Source organism: Armigeres subalbatus, chromosome 3, assembly GCF_024139115.2.
Source record: "Armigeres subalbatus isolate Guangzhou_Male chromosome 3, GZ_Asu_2, whole genome shotgun sequence".
Lineage (NCBI taxonomy): Eukaryota > Metazoa > Arthropoda > Insecta > Diptera > Culicidae > Armigeres > Armigeres subalbatus.
The window spans coordinates 327,518,044-327,537,926 of record NC_085141.1 but is presented as its reverse complement, the minus strand read 5'-3'; the positions used below and the strand labels follow the sequence as shown (position 1 = coordinate 327,537,926).

The 19,883-nt window shown below is 46.6% G+C and overlaps 1 protein-coding gene across 2 annotated transcripts; it reads left to right on the top strand.

The window, feature by feature from the left end:
* Window positions 1–1,743: 1,743 nt before the first annotated feature.
* On the top strand, window positions 1,744–19,642 carry LOC134225580 (4-hydroxyphenylpyruvate dioxygenase). Of its 2 annotated transcripts, none has more exons than XM_062705764.1 (3): window positions 1,744–2,111; window positions 18,264–19,331; window positions 19,394–19,642. In XM_062705764.1, the coding sequence occupies exons 1-3, from the start codon at window positions 1,992–1,994 to the stop codon at window positions 19,466–19,468; spliced, it is 1,263 nt and encodes a 420-aa protein (XP_062561748.1). In that variant the 5' UTR covers window positions 1,744–1,991; the 3' UTR covers window positions 19,469–19,642. The 2 variants fall into 2 exon arrangements, with proteins under 2 accessions (XP_062561748.1, XP_062561749.1); XM_062705765.1 differs by lacking the exon at window positions 1,744–2,111 and adding an exon at window positions 4,388–4,618.
* Window positions 19,643–19,883: the final 241 nt, after the last annotated feature.

Below are 19,883 nucleotides of genomic sequence, written 5' to 3'. Positions count from 1 at the left end.
TGAATTCAGTGGCATCGGTGACAACTGTAAATTTTAGCCCTGCAAGGACACCGACGTATTAACGTCCTTGGGCATCGGCTTCTCGCTTTTGCCGGTAAATGCCCTAGCAGCATGGAGATAAGAAAATTCGGCATCGGAAGCGCTTGCGTAATCGTCGGTGGTATGGACTGGCGACAAACGTAAAAATGTCAAAAGATGTTCCTGTTCCGGTGGATCTCGTACAAGTGAATCATATTTCCGAACACGGACGATTAGCGAAAAAAGATCTATTCAATTAAGTAGTTTACGTGATGGTATGGAATAAACCGTATGCTAAGTGAGCTGGCACTTTTTTTTCAATTTACGCGGGCAATTCTCTAAATGATTTTCAAGAAGTTCTTCGGTAATTTCTCAAAATTTCCACTGTAAATCATTCGTATTTTCCACAGAACTACAAATTGACCTTTTCCCATTTAAAATCTTGGACTAATCTTAGGTAAACTTCCCAAAAGAATCCCTTCTTTTTGAAGCTTCCAATCGTTCTAAAAATGGCAGCAAAATCATAACAGAAATTTTCCTATTTACGGCCCCGCTATCTTCCGCAGTCACGCGTTTTTTCCGTTTATTATTTTGAGTTCCATAGGTTTATTAATTTCCTAAGTTCCTAAAATATTTTCGTAGCAGTAGGTCCCCCACAGAGAGGTTTGCGGGTTCCAACAGCTCACGAACATCTGCCTCGATCTGCCTTTCGGTGAGGTCTTTCAAGGCAAGACACACCGGAAGGACCCGAAACTCCGTCAACTCAAGTAAAATTGTTATTGAAAAGCGAAATTGTTGTGAAAATATACTGATCGAATATCGGACAGCAAGAAATGTCATCATTATTAACAGTCAAAATTTTCGAGCAGTTTCGTGCTGTCAACGCGTTTATCGCATCATTATCGCGATTAATCGCGCTAATCGCAGGTGAAAAGTTTCATCGCAAAGAAAATCATTCTAATCGCGAAAATCTTTGTGCCAAGGAAGCATCATCTACGGCTCATCGTGGAAGTGGCGCACCCCTCGTTTCCTCTTCCTTTTCCCTTTTCACTTCCTTTTCCGTCAGGTAAATGATGAGAAAGGCCAGTGTAGGCGATGGCACAAATCTCCCAAATTGAGAAGAACGTGCCTCCTGAGCCGACGTTCTGATACCTGATACCTGATAGTAGGACGCTTCTCCTGAGCTTACGATTTGGTACGTATGAGTTTGTAACCTGCCAAATTGCTTACATTAGAAATTTACCTAAATTTACTATACATAATTAATTATTCATAAAATTCTACTTACTATTTACCTAAACTATTACCTACTATTGCTCTAAAATATTAAAACTGAAATGAACTTAAAAGTAACGGAATTGAAATAAAACTAATCGAATATTAAAATACGGAAACCATCTTGCCCATCCCTATCCCTATCCCGCATCACACCCGTAACGCACCTTTGACATCGACTGTCTGCGCGACAGTTTACCACTACTTCCTCACTCTCGTTGATGAACACGAAAAGAAAGCAGCGGTAATGCTACGTTTTGACAGGGCAAGTGAATTGAACAACTCAGTTGAATTCAATTGACTTGCCAAAAGTTGAACATGTTCAACTTTCTTTTCGTTCAAGTGAATTGAATTAAGGTGTTTACACGTTCAGTTCGCGTTCGATTCAAGCGACTTGGTCAATTCACTTGCCTTGTCTAAACGTAGCATAAAAGTCAACCGACGAACGAGCGGTCTCTACTAGTGAAGTGCGGTAAACGAGCAGCAAGTCGGCCATTGGTGGAATAAAGTGGAAGCAGGTGGTTGTATCGACACTAAAATCTCGGATAGTTCTCGTCGTTGGAACGAGGCCGGCGAAATCGAACTGGCATTCTGTGGCGCACGGAAACGTCTTGTCACCGGTTGTCCCAATTGCGGCAGCGGATTAGTGAGTCTCTCTGGTCGCGGGATGACAAAGCCTCGTGTGTCGATCCCTTGTAATGGCGGAAGCATGCCCCTTTGGAAGTACCAGGAGCGAACGAGAAGAGCCGACGATTCCTACTGATGTCCCGCGGATCCATCCCTCGTGGCCCGGCGCGAATAATGCCGGAGTGCTAAAGGTGTGTAATATTACCCATTCCATTTTATATTCCTGATCAACATCCGATCCAAAAACGAATAATTAAAACTATTTGAAATGCAACCATAAAATCCAGATTTGACATAATTTATTTTAGAGCAAATTCCATTATCTTTTTATTACTTTTAAATTGATTTCTCCACCTCGCATTGTATGACTATCCTCTTTGCTGTTGATTTGGGAAGTATTTCCGCCCTCCCTCCAATTTCTCCCAAGAGCATTCATAAAAACGACCCTGAGGTCACGACAAGGGCAGACGAAAGTCCCCAGCAAAAAGTATCTCTAACAAGTTTTACAAAAAGCGTCTCTTTTATTGGTTTTCGAGACTATGACGAACAGACGAAAATACCTGCCGTGTCCCTATGTGTTTTGGGTAAATACGAGAAAGGCAGTATCACTATTAGATGAATTTTTTTCATATAAAATTTGTTCTATGTTACTATATTTTTTTTAAACCATAACTTTGAGATATCCCAACAAAGAAGACTCGTATTGAAACAAAACCGTGCATACAAATATCACTACGCAATTAATTTTACTACCCTGAATCACGTATTACTATACAAATCCTAGTTGCTCACAACTAGACTTATGACGCGCTTGGCGTCGTCGTATTCCGCAGTCTGGGGGCTCGTCCCTGACTGTACCCCTTGGAAACTAGTTGATTTGTTAGTCAAATCAAATCAATCCCCCTCACTCGACCAGTCCTGTGTAGCTAAGACAAGTTGTAACTTGTTTGTTCCGTTGATCCGGAATTCAGATGTCCTCCCGAACCCAGTAGGCGATCATTACATCTGGCCAAACGAGTTCCCGCCGCAACGACGATCATCCGATTCAAACAACACAACAGACCGACCGCGCGCATGAAAGGGGTCCGTGATAAGGCTCATTCATTACGCATTCAGTTTCTAAACGAATGTGGAATTCTGTTTGGTCAGCATCCAACACAACAAGATTATCCAAAGTGTGGCGTCATAATGGATTCTTCTTAAATAGAGGCAAACAAATTGAGGCGCGACAGGTCCCCAAAAAAAACTGGACACCGGTAAACCTGTTTCCGATGATCGGTTACCGTCGGAGGAGGATCGTTTTGGTAACGTCATAAAATTCAATTGCACGGAATGTTTTCTTTCTGATAATTTCTGAGCAAAAACATATTGTTTCTAAGATTTTTGTATGGCTTCATGACTTTGCATTTTCAAACCGGTAGAAATTCAAATATCGTCGCTAGTCACTGCAGAACTGCGAAAACAAAAACAACTTGATAGTCGGCAAAACATGTTCCTAAGTCGCGTTAGCGGTCACAAACTCATTTGTTTATCATTGCAAACTTCCAACTTAGAAGGTTAGAGGGTTTCCAACTGCAAATTGTTTCAACCCCATCCGCAATGAACTCTGTCCTATTTGATAAGCAATAATCGTTAGTTTTTTATTAGACAAATGTCTAGATATCGACTGGACATTTTCCCGAAATATAAAGATGGAGAAGGAAGGACATGTAATAATTCACGCGCAATGTACGATACGGAGAAAGTTCTGAAGTAAATATTTGGAAACTTATCTCATTTTTTTGTATATTTTTCAAAAATGTATCTATTATACTGTTCGGAACTTTTTCCATGTCATACTTCAATCAGATTTTAATTTTTTGTCTAGAATTTATTAGAAGCATTTTAAAATGATCTTCCTATACTAAGATGTAGGATCTGTCAAAGTTAACACCGTCGTGTGTCTTCTTCTTATTTTTACCTAGATTTTTACTTGAATCCGTCTATAGTCTATATAATTCAATATAGAAGTTTGAGCACTACTGTCTTCAGAGCAGTATCGAAGCAACTAACATCAAGCAAAGCTACCTGTTGGGTCAAAACAAATTTCTCGAACTCGTCCCACTTTACCTATCATGTCACCACCCGCAATCGCTGCTCACTCTGCTCATACACTTCGACTTGATGGAAAATTGTCCAGACTATGTCCCGTCGACAACAATAAAGCACCTAGATAAGTTACCTGTTGACTGTCTGCACGACCGGGAACCCACCCAGCAACCAAATCAACCCCATCGACCGGCTTCTGCTGGCTGGCCGGTCGATCGTATAAAATCCATCCGACCGATCGATTGACCGTTTGCGCTTGGAAACATAACCAGTTCCGCAGCTCGGTTGAGTCTGCCTTGCACGCGCCGCGTGCGCGCCCATGATTCTTCGATTTCGAACCGCGAACGGTCAACGAAATCCTATAAAAGGTGGTTGGGTGCCGGCTTTGGCGATCAAGTTTGAAGTTAGACGCGGTGCGATAAGGTTCGGTTGTGGTTATTTGTGAAGTGGTAGAACTTTGATTTTAGACACCAAGTGATTCATACCTGGGATAGGATCTTCAGGAATAAGTGCATTACGAAACGTTGCTGAACACAGAGCCGGATAGTGATAGTGACGTGACTGCGGTGTTGTGTAGACTAAAACAGTTGTCAGCGTTTTTGTTAAAATGGTGAGTGAAAATGTATGAAGAATTTTCATCAAGATGAATGGGATTCCATCAAAATAAGAAGAATCATTTCTTACTCGCTGGGCCAAACCTGACTCTCGTCAGTTGGATTAAGTTTGTTTTGTAAAATCAGATAATTGTCGAATTATAACATCAACAGATAGCACACAGCCTTTAGAATATTTAAAATCTAACAACTATTTCGTAATCAGTTTTGTAGATATGACATCAACATAGATCCTGGTTTAATACAAGAATATTTAATAACGGACAAAGCATTTTAGAAGAGCTTGATTAGATTAGAATAAACTCAAAATGTGATGCGGATTCATTTTTTTTTCTATTGGGGACTCGGCACGTATTTCCGTCCATCATCGTAGGGGCTAAAACCAACGAAAGCAACGTCCATTTGCTAGAAGTTCATTATAGCAGAACGTTTCTCCTGAGTTTGGCAAAAAAAAATGTCTCTTTTATTGGTTTTCGAGACTATGAAAAAAATGCCTGCATTAACCCTATTTATTCGAGATTATTTTGCATATTTTTGGGGAGTATTACAGTTAAATCATGTACAAGCCATAATTATATGTCCTGTGAAAGACCATTTTTACTTCCTGTGAAACATATATTTTTTTTGTTTTTTTTTAGCAAGGGTAAACGGAAATCTGCATCCAGACACCTGAGGAGGTTAACTCAGGTAGTGTGGGGTTGGGTATGTTACCCGACCCACTAAAACCAAAACCCTTTCGTCAGGCCGTACCCCGGCCCGCAATTAAGCAATACATAAGGGGAGATTATTGAGAACGCTCACGCCTATGCTAACGCACTTGACGTTAATACACATCGACTTCAAGGGTGGTAACCTCACCACCCGTCGATCGCAAGCTATGATAGTAACCTAGCGGTCCGTATCATAATCTTACGTTGGAGACGAGCACCCCGACAACAACCACCGCGCATGAACCGCAATGACCTCTATATCTACATACGGAGGTCCCCGCAGCCCAACCGCGACATGTTGGTTGTCGGGGTGAGCAAAATGTTCACTGCATCACAGGTGCCCTTACTGCTTTCGTTGGTTTTGTTCAAGACGCCACCACCGCTGCAGTTTCGACATAATCTGTGCTGTGTTCACCGCATTCCATATAACTTCCTCCCGGCACATCCTCTCGACGAGGTTGTCCGGGGTTGTATCCATACCGCTAACAAGCAGCATGGCATTGCGTTCTACCTCGAATCGCGGGCATGCGAACATCACATGCTCTGCCGACTCTACCTCACCTACACATTCTGGACACTCCGCAGAATCTGCGAAGCCAAACCTGTGTAGGAATTTTTTAAAGCAACCATGTTCAGACAACACCTGTGTTAGGTGGAAGTTGACCTGACCATGTTTTCTATCGACCCAGTTGGACACATCCGGAATCAGTCTGTGGGTCCAACGACCTTTGACTGCGGTGTCCCATGCTCTTTGCCATTTGAGCAGCGAGGCTGCTCTCTTGACACGTCGCGTCGCACTTGCACCGAGTCCCTTTCGTTGTAGCACTCCACATCTTCCTCTAGGAGTATGTCTATCGGCTTCATCCCAGCTATAACGCACACCGCCTCATATGATATGGTGCGATATGCGCTCGCGACACGTAGGCACATCAGCCGGTGTACTCTGATCAGTTTCTTTACATTGTACTCGGCCTTTAGTGCTACGGCCCACGCCGGTACGCCATAGCGGATGATAGACAATGCTAAGCCCGCTATCAACCTACGCACTTGACTATGCACCGCCGATCTGTTGGACATCATTCGTGATAAAGATTTTATCGCCAATGAAGCCCGCTGGCATGTATAATCGACGTGGCTCGTAAAATTGAGCTTATCGTCGATCATCACGCCCAGATGCTTAAGAGACCTCACGGAGTTAACTGTGCAGGTCCCTACTCTTATCCTCGCTTGCTGCAACCCATGACGGTTATGCACCACCACGACTTCCGTCTTGTGGTGTGCAAGGGACAACCGCCTCGAGTTGAGCCATTCCTCCACTCTGCCAATCGCGCATGAAGCCTTCAGTTCGACTTCGTCGAGAGTGTCTCCTGTTACCTCTAGCATTACGTCATCCGCGAAGCCTTCTATTTTCACACCGGCCGGGAGACTTAAGCGTAATACTCCGTCGTACATAATATTCCACAGAACCGGTCCGAGGATCGACCCCTGTGGAACACCCGCAGACACTACGATCGACTTTTGACCAGCATCCGTGTCGTATATCAGCACCCTATTCTGAAAATAACTTTTCAGTATCCTGCACAGGTAATCCGGAACTCTCAATCGGTGCAGGGAGTCAGCAATAGCTATCCAGTTAGCATTGTTAAACGCATTTTTTACATCAAGTGTAATCAATGCGCAGTATCTAATACCTCGCCTGTTCAAACCTCTCGCTATCTTGGCCGTATCCGTTACCGATCGAATGGCTTCGACGGTGGAACGACCTTTACGGAAGCCATACTGGTTGTTTGATAGCCCACCAGTACGCTTGGTATAGGTCGACAATCTGTTCAGAATAACCCTCTCAAGCAGCTTACCAGCTCCGTCGAGGAGACAAATCGGTCTGTATGCCGAAGGTTCTCCCGGGGATTTCCCAGGCTTGGGCAATAGCACCAATTTCTGTCGTTTCCAACGATCTGGGAAGTTTCCTTCATCCAGACAACGTTGGAGGTAGCTCCTGAACATATCTGGAGCGGCAAGAATCGCGCGTTTAAGGGCCAGGTTCGGAATACCGTCCGGACCCGGCGCCTTATTAAGCTTAAAACCTCTAGCTGTTTCGATAAGCTCTTCGATAGTCACTAACGGGATCACGTCAACCGACCCATACGGTGTATCAGGCCAGTTTGGTGAATCATGCTTCGGGAACGGCCCTTCAACGATCCTAGCTAACATCTCCGGAGATCTCTCAGGAGGTGTGCTATTTGTTTTAGCCATCACTATCCTGTAAGCATCCCCCCATGGAGTGTTGTTTGCCATACTGCCTACACTTTATTTCGTAGTTTAGAGCTCTGCTTGCTGTCTGGAATGTCCGGCGTCTATCAAGTCGATCAACCTCGTTTCTTGCACGTCGTAGTCTTCTTTTGGCTTTAAGGCAAGATCTACGAAGTTCAACTATCGCGTCAGTCCACCAGTACGCTGGTTTGCGGTTCCCATATGGCTTACACTTCCTTGGCATAGCCATGTCGCAAGCTCGTGTCAAGACATCGGTCAACTCGTCACCATTAAGGTTCAAGGTCCGATCTTTCCACTGTAGTGATTCAATCAGCAGTTCTCGATCGAACTGTGAGGTGCGCCATCCTTGGTCAGCACCTCTGACCTTTCTCGTAGCTCTAGATCCAGTGGGGGTATAGCTAAGTTCCTGATGATTACTAGCTGTATACCCTTCATGTACTCTCCAATCCGGATTCAACGTCCATCCCGCGCTGCAGAAGGTCACGTCGATGCATGATTCACCGTTCGGTCCTCTGAATGTTGACACTTGGCCTTCATTCAGCAGGACTACATTAAGTCCCGCTAGAGACTTTAGCAGAATATGACCTCTAGCGTTGATGGTAAACCGGGATCCCCAGTCCACCACCCACGCGTTGAAGTCCCCTGCTACTACTAACGGTTTTAGACCAGTTAGTTTGACCGCAAGAGTGTCCACTACGCTATAGTATACTGCCCTATACTCCATCTAGGAGGATAGTAACAGCTACAAAAGTAAACTCCGTTTACCTTTGCTATAACGAAACCCTCATCGTTAGGAGATGATATTATCTCCTGAATGGGGAACCGCCCGCAAGTCCAGATTGCCACCGATCCGGACTTGTCAGCAACCCAACTGCCGTTTCCAGCAGAGATGCGATATGGGTCGGACAGCAAGTCAACATCAGCTTTACACTCAGTAACCGACTGTTGTAGCAGCGCTTACGCTGCCTCGCAGTGGTTTAAGTTTAGCTGTGTTACTTCCATGTCTGGTACCTTCTAGAGGCCGGACAGGCCTGTGCACCGGTGAGGTGTCTGTTGGCTGTATTAGGGGGACAGATCAGACACCTCGGTGCGGCCTGACAGGTGCGAGCTTTGTGGCCTTCAGCTCCACACCTGCGGCATAGCTTACTACGATCGGGACCCCGACAGCCAAAGGATTTATGACTGTAGCCGAGGCACCTATAGCAGGACTGAGGTGGCTGGATTATGCTCAACGAGCATACCGACCAGCCCACCTTCAACTTAGCCTTATCTAGTACCTTCCTGGCATCAACCAGAGGCACTTGGAATGTGGCAACCTGCATCCCAGCAAAGCTGATACGTAACCGAATCTCGAATTCCTGGAGTTGGACGTTGCACTGATCTCTCAGCGCGTCCACCAGGTCCGCAGCTTCGGTTATTTCATCCAGGCCGCGGCACTGGACGACCGATACTGGGCATACGGCTCTCACTTGAACTGCATCACCCAGTACCTCTTCTGTCAACTTTTTATACTCAGCACTCTTCTGAGCAGCATCCCGCTTTAGGACGAGAATTATCTCGCCTTTCCGCGTTCGACGGATGCAGTTGACGTCGCCTCCTAGGCCAGTAAGCTTATCATCGCTCCTCATGGCCTTCAAGACATCGGCATAGCTTTTATCATCAGACTTGACAATGATCGCTTCGCCTCTGTCTTTCCGCTTACCTTTGCCATTGGAAGGCCCACCCTTTGCAACACGGGCTCTACTCTTCTTAGCAGATGTAAGCTGCGTTCCACCTACCTCCTTGCCTGCGGCTTCTTTCGCTCGTCGCTTCGTCTTCTTGGGATTTACAACCACAGTCCAGGGTTGTTCATCGTTCCGGCGAACTTCAGTTGCCCTCCTAGGTGGAGGCACTGACTTCCTCTGTTCCTTAGGATCGGCAATTTGCACGACCCTCTCCCGGCGTGATACAGTTTCCTTCCTTGGTGGAGGAACTGGTTTCGATTTAGCTTCATTCTGGTCGGCCTGCACGACCTTGCTTAGCTTCGGAGTTGCTCCGCTAACGGCCATGCTTTTTTGAAGTTCTGCGGTATGGCTCTCGGCCAACCGCTTCTCATCAGTGAGGTGACGAATCTTTGATTCAGCCTCCTCACTGACCTTCACCGCCTGACTTATCGCCAACTCCTTTTCATTCACTGGCCTCTAGTAGAGACCTCCACTCTGACTTCGCCTCTACCACCACCGAGCAGAGGGTTAGTACAGCCTGTTTGAAGTCCCTACTATATCTGCAACGGTTGTCCAGAAAAGACATAATCACGTCCGTAATGTCCGTGATCACCTCCATTTTCTGGCCGCCGCCTTCCTCGTGGCTGGTCATCAACGACTTGATGACCCGGGTTAGAGTAGGGCCGTCCATTTTTACCTCAACCGGCACATCCTCAGACCCACCACGAGCCTCCCCGTCGCCTTCCCCCGGCGATCTTTGGGGTGACCTATTAAGGCCACTTCGTCTGGTGAAAGGATTCTCCTTTTCGCCAGACCCGCCATCAACATCCTCAACGGTATTTTTGTAGGAATTTGAAAAAATCATTGCTATTGGGTCCCCCTTACGGCTGCTGTAGAATCCTGCTGGAGTAGTCGCCTATTGTGATCCCATGGTTATCTATACATACCTTGCGGCATGCAGGGAGGCCATGCGAGGGTTGACACTTGCGTGTTCAGAGCCAGATCAGCGCAAATCAGGAATGTGCATCTGAGCCTACTCCCACGCAGCTTGTCAGACTGGTGGCAGAATTGTACCGCGTGCTATAAGGCCCACCACGGTTTTACGGGACGGATGACAGCCTGGCCATTAGCCCACTCGCCATTTCAGGTCGGTGTCACCCGGCCTTACTAAGAGAATAGAATGACCCGACTACCAGCCCTCGCTTCACAGTATTACAATAGCGGCACGCGGTCGCTTTGATAGGGCCTGCTTACGGACTCACGCAGCTTTTTATAGAGATTTGGCAGAGCCCACTGCCAAACCCCACCACTACCTGACAGGCCCCCTGACTCACAGATACCTAGGGGATGGGTCGTCAGGCTCTTGGACATAGTCCCTGTTGCCCCTTATGAAACATATAGCCTGAAAAAAATAGAAAGGTTGTTCATTGACAAAACGGTTGATTGCCATTTGAATACAAGTGGATGTTTTTGGCTTTTAAAGTACCTACTTTGGGACGCTAAAGTTCTAAATTTCACCAGGTCAAATATTCATTCCATGCAGACAATTGTTCTCTTTACGTTAAACAAAACGAAGTGATTTAGTCAAATGGACTAAACGAACTTACGCAGGTTGTGCAAAGGTGTTTCCGAATCAGATTCCAAGTAACCTAACGCAACGGAGTTGATGTAGCCCAAGTGAAAATCAACGTCAAGGGCGTTAATCGTTGATTAACGTTGACAACCCTGATCTGTATGTCAATCCTATCCTATGAAAATTCCAAATTTGTTTTTAAATAGTAGGAAATGATAGCTAAATACGAAAATCATGAATAACATCAACGGCGAGAATTTCACGTCGTCAACTGAGAGTGTTAAGAACTATCAAAACTCATAGATACAGTTATTCCCCGTTTGAATCAATGCATGATTATGTGTTCACCAAGATTGGAAGCAGCAACTTAACATTTTTTGCAGATGATTGTTAGGGTCTGTCTCATTTAGAGAAAAGACTGGTTTACAGTTCGAAAAACGTGTCCGGGGAATTAGTCAATTTTCAGCCGATAAGTCTCTAGGATTTTGCTTCGAGTTTTGAGAATCTGCGTATCCGCGCCCGTGCTTCTGAGTTTTGGTTCGGATTTCTTCATACAAACACACAAGAGCGACAAGAAAGATTGAGTGTGATGGAGAGAAAGAGGAAATGAATGAGCGAGTAAGTGAGTAAATGAGTGAGGGTGACTGAGTGAATGAGTCAAATGATGGTGAGAGCTAGTGAGTGAGTGAGTGAGTGAGTGAGATGAGTGTGTGTGTGGAGATTGATGGAGTTTTTTTCAGAGAAGCGACATGCAATTTTTTCACTATGGATTTTGACAGGTTTGCTTGAAGGTTCATTCTTTTTTGGGGGATAAATTTATCCTCCAGTGTCAAATTACCCCAATACTGATTTATTTTGCAATAGTATGTGAGTGAATTTTGAATGTTTACGTTTTTACAGGAGAATATGATGCAAAACGCCCATACCACTCAATAATGCAACATGATACAATCATAAGAAAATAGAAAAAAATTAACGAATTATCAATTAAAACAATTTTACACTCGATTCCATGCTTCAAACTTAAGAATGTTCAACTTATTTGTTCAATTATTTGGAATGCTAGTTGCACAAGGTACTGTCTATGCATTTGTTCGTTTCATATCATTTTCACCCTCGCAATTATTTATGTTGCATTCGCAGTGCACTCGTATTGGTGATTCAGAAAAGATGTGACAAAGATGGCGTAGCTTGTCATCCCCGTGGTTTTTTTTTCAAGGGTTCAAGGCTTTGGAAAAATCTGCGCGTCAGACAACTGAGCATCCACACTATGCTCGAAGGTGAACAGGGATGGGCTCCTCCCGACCTGCTAAAAATGTGACTCCCGGATAAACCGGGTCCCTTATCCTCCTTGCCTCAATCCCCCCGGGACCACGGGATGCTGCGACTACTTCGGGGGGAACTTAGCTCATGCACTTCTTCTAAAATTCCGGCCCCTAGCTTAGGCTAGTTCGCCGACTGGCTTACTGAGATCCACTGCTACGTTGTCTCGATCCCTCGACGGTCGTGCCGCAAACTTCCTCACTCGAATCCTCCTGACTTCCCCCGGCTTCCTTCGTCTTCGGGTTGCAGAGGTGGTCCGACAGTTCCGGTGGTGGATGACGTCCGCACTGGCGGTGCCCTATATACCCGAAGCACTTCCTTCTTTCTTCAGCAGGTTGGCTGATCGAGTGCCGAAGTCGGTTCGACGATTCCGGTTGGCAGAAGACTTCCGGTTCACCGGCGCCCTGATGACCCGAGGCCAAACATTGCTCACTATGCTGGATTTTCCTCCAAGCCGACGCTTATTTGCTGGTCCCTTCTCCATCTACGCTGCAGCTCAGACAGTATTTGCCTCACGACTCTGCTTACCGCATTCCACGTGTATTCATCGTGACACATTCGCTCTGCGATGTTGTCCACGCTTAGGGCAGGCATTCCTCTACGTGCTTCCGCAAACCTTGGACAATCGAATAACACGTGCTCTGGAGTCTCCTCTACGTTGATACACGCCGGGCAGAATGGCGATGACGCATGGCCACACCGGTGCAGATATTGGCGGAAACAACCGTGTCCAGATAGGAACTGAGTGAGGTTAAAGTTCACTTCTCCATGCTCCCTGTTCACCCACGTCGACACATTGGGGATGAGCCGGTGGGTCCACCTTCCACTATCTGCATTGTCCCACTCCTGCTGCCACATCACAATAGAGTCTAGTCTCACCGTCTCCCTCACATTTCTGGTATCTCTCCGTTGGTAGCACTCAATATCCTCTGCTAAGGTTAAGCAGATTGGAATCATCCCTGCGATAACGCAAACTGCCTCTGACGAAATGGTAAGATACGCATTCGCCACTCGAATGGCCATTATACGAAACACGCTATTCAACTTCCTGCAATTACGTTTCGTCTTGAGCGCAGCTCCCCAGTCTGGAACGCCGTACCCAAGTATTGAGGATGATACGGTCGCCAGAAGACGCCTACTGCTGCCTTTCGGTCCGCCGACGTTCGGCATGATCCTTGCAAGCGCAGTGACCATCTTAGCCGCCTCATCGCAGGAATAGGGCACTGCACGGACTACTTTGTCTCTTTCTCGCTGCAAAGAAATTAGAAAACAACAAGACCAGTAAGCGAGCCGAAATGTGCCGGGATAAGGATGGGAGCATCTTGACGGACGAACGTGTGGTGATCGAAAGGTGGAAGCAGCACTACGAGGAACATCTGAATGGCGCTGAGAGTACAGGCAGTGAAAGTCAAGGCAGCGGAGGAGATGACTACGTCAGTTCAGCGGACGATGGAAGCCAACCAGCCCCCACCTTGAGGGAAGTTAAGGATGCCATTCAACAGCTAAAGACCAACAAAGCCGCTGGTAAGGATGGTATCGGAGCTGAGCTCATCAAGATGGGCCCGGAAAAGCTGGCCACTTGCCTGCATAAACTGATAGTCAGAATCTGGGAAAACGAACAGCTACCGGAGGAGTGGAAGGAAGGGTTATATGCCCCATCTACAAGAAAGGCGACAAACTGGAGTGTGAGAACTTTCGAGCGATCACCATCCTTAATGCCGCCTACAAAGTGATATCCCAGATCATCTTCCGTCGTCTGTCACCATTAGTGAACGAGTTCGTGGGAAGTTATCAAGCCGGCTTCGTTGACGGCCGCTCGACAACGGACCAGATCTTTACTGTACGGCAAATCCTTCAAAAATGCCGTGAATACCAGGTCCCAACGCACCATCTGTTCGTTGATTTCAAGGCGGCATACGACAGTATAGACCGCGTAGAGCTATGGAAAATTATGGACGAGAACAGCTTCCTGGAAAGCTTACCAGACTGATCAAAGCAACGGTGGATGGTGTGCAAAACTGTGTGAAGATCTCGGGCGAACACTCCAGTTCGTTCGAATCGCGCCGGGGACTAAGACAAGGTGATGGACTTTCGTGCCTGTTGTTCAACATTGCGCTAGAAGGTGTCATGCGGAGAGCCGGGTGTAACAGCCGGGGTACGATTTTCAACAGATCCAGTCAATTTATTTGCTTCGCGGATGACATGGACATTGTCGGCCGAACATTTGCAAAGGTGGCAGAACTGTACACCCGCCTGAAACGTGAAGCAACAAAAGTTGGACTGGTGGTGAATGCGTCAAAGACAAAGTACATGCTTGTGGGTGGAACCGAGCGCGACAGGGTCCGCCTGGGAAGCAGTGTTACGATAGACAGGGATACCTTCGAGGTGGTCGAGGAATTCGTCTACCTCGGATCCTTGCTAACGGCTGACAACAACGTTAGTCGTGAAATACGAAGGCGCATCATCTGTGGAAGTCGGGCCTACTACGGGCTCCAGAAGAAACTGCGGTCGAAAAGATTCGCCACCGCACCAAATGTGTCATGTACAAGACGTTAATAAGACCGGTAGTCCTCTACGGACATGAAACATGGACAATGCTCGAGGAGGACTTGCAAGCACTCGGAGTATTCGAGAGACGGGTGCTTAGGACCATCTTTGGCGGTGTACAAGAAGACGGTGTGTGGCGGCGAAGAATGAACCATGAGCTCGCCCAGCTCTACGGCGAACCCAGTATCCAGAAGGTAGCTAAAGCCGGAAGGGTACGATGGGCAGGGCATGTTGCCGGACAGCAACCCTGCAAAGATGGTGTTCGCTTCCGATCCGGCAGGTACGAGACGACGTGGAGCGCAGCGAGCGAGATGGGCAGACCAGGTGCAGAACGACTTGGCGAGCGTGGGGCGTATTCGAGGATGGAGAGATGCGGCCTCGAACCGTGTATTGTGGCGTCAAATTGTTGATTCAGTGTTATCTGTATAGATGTAGACTAAATAAATGAAAAATGAAAGGCCAGTAAACGTCACAATTTATGAGGAACGAAAGAGAAAGAGATGTTTCCGTGCAGTGCCCTATAGTCGACATGGGTGTTGAATAGACTGGCCCAGGAAACAAAAAGTTGTCGAAATTCACGGGGCACCCCCCAGAATTGTGTCTTTTGGTGAGAAAATCAATCTCTCAAAATTTCAGTTCAATCGCTTGTTGCTGGCGCATTTGATTTGAAGTTTGTATGGGGATTTCAGCCAAAATGAATAGGAATATAGAGTAGAGTGGGGCAAGAGTGCGCGTGGGGTAAGAGTACGTTTTTGATTTTTTTAAGTAATAAAAAAAGATAAACTAGCAGCACTGCATCAGTTTGACAGGTATTCTGGCCAACTTTTATCATGTGTAATTGTTTTTAGGATAAGTTGAAGTAATTTGGTCGCTGGACCCTTGATTTTCGTTATTGCCACACGATAAGCATTGCCCCAAGGATCAGCGTCAGCTTCTTGGCACATCTGCTTGAAGCAGTTGGACTTGCTGACTTTGATCTCCCGTTTGAAAGCCGCTCTAGCTTCCCGGAAAACTATCTTACGCTCTTCTCTTACCGTTTCAGACCTTGCCCTCTGAAAACGTCTCCTGGCCCTAAGACAGGCAGCACGAAGATTGGCAAGAGATTCGTTCCACCAGTAATTTGGGCGTCGGCTGTCCAATGGCTCCAGTTTCCTTGGCATCGACGCATCGCAAGCCCTCGCTAATGTTTCCGTCAGTTCATCTGCTTCCAGATTTGTTGCGCCGCTGTCAACTCGAAGTGCTTTGATGAAAAGCTCCTTGTCAAAGTCCTTCGTCTTCCATCTTCGCCCGGAAGTCCTTATCCCTCTCCGCGTCGTTAGCCGTGTTCCAACACTATACACCCAGGTTTTTTTTTACACGGTTGGAATTCATTAATTTCTCGGGTAACCTGAATTTCCACTGCTTTCTAAATACCCCCTGAATTTTCTTTGATTTTTTCTGAATTTTTTCGTGGGGTTAACTCATTGTTTCATTGATGCTGAAGGTCTTAAACGACTAAAACCAAACCGTGTTAAAAAAAACTGGGTGTACCGGATAGCTTGGTGATCACTATGAGTGTAGTCCTCACAAACTCTCCAGCTCATGTTTCTCACCAATGACGGGCTGCAAAACGTCACGTCAATGATGGACTCCCTGCTGTCTCTGCGAAATGTACTAACGGTACCTTCGTTGCCCAGTCTGACTTCCAGCTTTGCAAGCGCCTCCAGCAAACTGTAACCTCTGGCGTTGGTCAGCCTGCTTCCCCATTCCACTGCCCAAGCATTGAAGTCGCCTCCGATGATTACGGGTTTAAGGCCGATCAACTTCTCCGTGAGTGCATACAGCATCCGATTATACTACTCTAAAGTCCACCGTAAGGGTGCGTAGCAGCTACACACGAAGATCCCGTTGATTTTGGCGACAACAAAACCTTCGCTAGAGCTGTCTACCACCTCTTGGATAGGGAATCTGCCCATCACTTGGATAGCCGCAATCCCCGTAGCATCCGCCACCCAGATGCCGTTGTCAGAAGGAATCTGGTACGGCTCAGCAATAATTGCCACGTCGCACATTGCTTCTGTTGTCGACTGCCACAACAGTTGCTGTGCAGTGTCGCAATGATTGAGATTCAACTGGATGATCTCCATTAATCCCGGTCCGCCATCGCCTTCTTGTATGCAGGGCATTGGAAGCCACCCGTCATATGGTCGTTTCCATCCTCCGGTTTGCAGATCAGGCATCTCGGTTGCTTCGTACAGTCCCTAGCACCGTGTCCTTCTTCGCCACATTTTCTACATAGACCGGATCTGTCCAAATCTTTGCAGTTTCGCGCCTGGTGTCAAAACGCCATGCATTTGAAGCATCGCTCCATCTCTTTGGTGACCCGCGGAGTGAGTCTCAACGGGCACACCGACCATCCGACTTTCACCTTGCCCACCTCCACCATTTTGTTGGCAGCAACTGCTGGTAATCGTATCGCTGCTACTTGTGTACCACCGTACGCTTTCCTCAGCCGGATCGTCATCTGCACTTCACTCAGCATACATTGCGAGACAAGAGCCTCCCTCAGTTCGTCTTCCGATGTAATCTCGTCCAGGTCTCTGCACTCGACTACTGCCTCCTGTGTAAGAGCTCTTACGATTGCTTCACTGCCCATGGTATTGGCAACGAGCTCCCGGAAGGCTGAGCTTTTGATTGTTGGATCTTTCTTCAGCTCGAACAACAACTCCCCCTTCTGGGTACGCCTAGTCTTCACTACTTTCTCTCCCAAATCCTTGAGATCCGGGTTTTCTCTCACTTTCCTTAGGATTGCTGCATACGTCGCCCTATCGCTCGCTTCGATGATCAGGGCGTCGCCCTTGACCCTCTGCTGAGGAGATCGACGTTTTTCTTTCTTCTTCTGTTCCTTCTTCTTTTCCACAGTCACCTTCTGCTTCTTCCTCTTCTCTTGCTGGCTTTCCACTGGTTTGCCAATCACCGTTCTTGGCGCCATCCGTCAGTACGCTAGCACAATCGTGCACGTTTCGCTGCTTCTGTATGTGACTGGGAGTAAGTGAGTGGGAGTGAGTCAGTGGGAGTGAGTGAGTGAAAGTGAGTAAGTGAAAGTGAGTGAGTGAGTGAGTGAGAATTAATTAGTGAGTGAGAATGAGTGAGTGTGAGTGAATAAGTGAATGAGTGAAAGTGAGTAAACCAGAGTTAGAGAGTGAGAGTGAGTGGGGCACAATGCCATAGCACTGGTCATATCTGACGAACGATTTGATGATGTTTATATTATTGTTTGTATTTCATCAAACCCCTGTATGAAGGGCCAAAAATGGGTTGGGTGGTTCGATAAGCAGAGACACGCGAAAACCACAGGATGAATAGAGAATCTCCTTCCAGAAGAGTTCGTACCAGCAATAATACAATTTGGCCCTTATTTTCCAGATTGACCCAATAGATAGGGAGAAGAGTCCGCCCTTTATTCACAATATGTTAACAATAGGAAGTTTATTTCTTTTTATATATTTTTTTCTATTTCTTTTTCTCCCTACAGACCACCTACACCGACAAGGGACCCAAACCCGACGGCGGAAAGTTCCTCTGTTTCGATCACGTCACCTTTTACGTGGGCAATGCCAAACAAGCGGCCAGCTATTACACAACCCGAATGGGTTTCACCGAGTTGGCCTACCAGGGACTGGAAACGGGCAGCCGCAAACTGGCCAAGCACGTGGTCCGCCAGAATAAGATCGTTTTTGTGTTCGTGTCCGCCTACGAACCGGACAACACCGAACTGGGTGCGCATCTAATTCGACATGGCGACGGAGTCAAGGACGTAGCCTTTACCGTTGAAGACCTGGACGTGATCGTCAAGCGAGCAAAACAGCGCGGAGCGGAAGTGGTTCGCGACGTTTGGGAAGAGAGCGACGAGTTCGGAACGGTGCGATTTGCCACCGTCAAGACATACGGCGATACTCAGCACACATTCGTCGAGAGGAAAAACTATCGGGGTCTTTTCCTGCCAGGCTACAAGGCTCCGCTGTACGATGATGTGCTTGTCAAGCAACTGCCTCCGACCAACCTCGACTTCATTGACCACGTTGTGGGCAACCAGCCCGACCTTCAAATGGAATCGGTGGCCGCATGGTACGAAAAGGTATTGATGTTCCATCGTTTCTGGTCCGTGGACGACAGCCAGATCCACACCGAATACTCCGCTCTGAGATCGATCGTGATGACCAACTACGAGGAAACGGTCAAAATGCCCATCAACGAGCCTGCCAAGGGCAAGAAAAAATCTCAAATAGAAGAATATGTGGACTACTATGGAGGAGCCGGTGTTCAGCATATCGCTTTGAACACCAGCGACATCATTAAGGCAATCGAGAATCTTCGCGCCAGAGGAATGCACTTTTTATCAGTACCGAACACTTACTACGATCAACTGCGAGAACGCCTGAAGAGCAGCAAGGTCAAGATTCAGGAGGACATGGACACACTGCAGAAACTGAACATTCTGATCGACTACGATGAAAATGGTTATCTGTTGCAAATATTCACCAAAAACATGCAGGACCGACCAACACTGTTCCTAGAAGTTATCCAGAGACATGGGCATAACGTAAGTTGATCCGTTTCTGATTCATGGAATTCGGCTAATCTAAATTTATTTACTCTTAACAGGGATTTGGAGCTGGAAACTTCAAGGCTTTGTTCGAGGCCATCGAAGCCGACCAGGACAAGCGTGGAAACTTGTAAAACAATGTGAATAATAACGAGACGCGGCAAACTGTATTCTGCATTGAGCCATAAACCAGAGTACACTCATCTTCATAAATCTATTTCATAATTGTTAGTACCGTGAATGTTACCTTAGATATGTATAGGATGTAAGTTTTTTTTATCGTAAACCGTTCTTGTAGCAACTATAAACTGATTGGTATCGTTTTATCCGTGAAGAATATCACTTCTTTTGTATTTCTGAAATAATTCAACAGGATTCTTGATAAAAGTGACCCTCAACATTCGGGACACAGATTTGCGACTAGCAAGCAAGAAGAGTGGTGGACCTTCCGTCAAACGCTAAATACATCTTCAACGCACACGTCAATTTTACTATAGTTCTACTCCCTGGTAAAGACCTTGGACGAACAAACGTCTTTTGTAGCCCTGG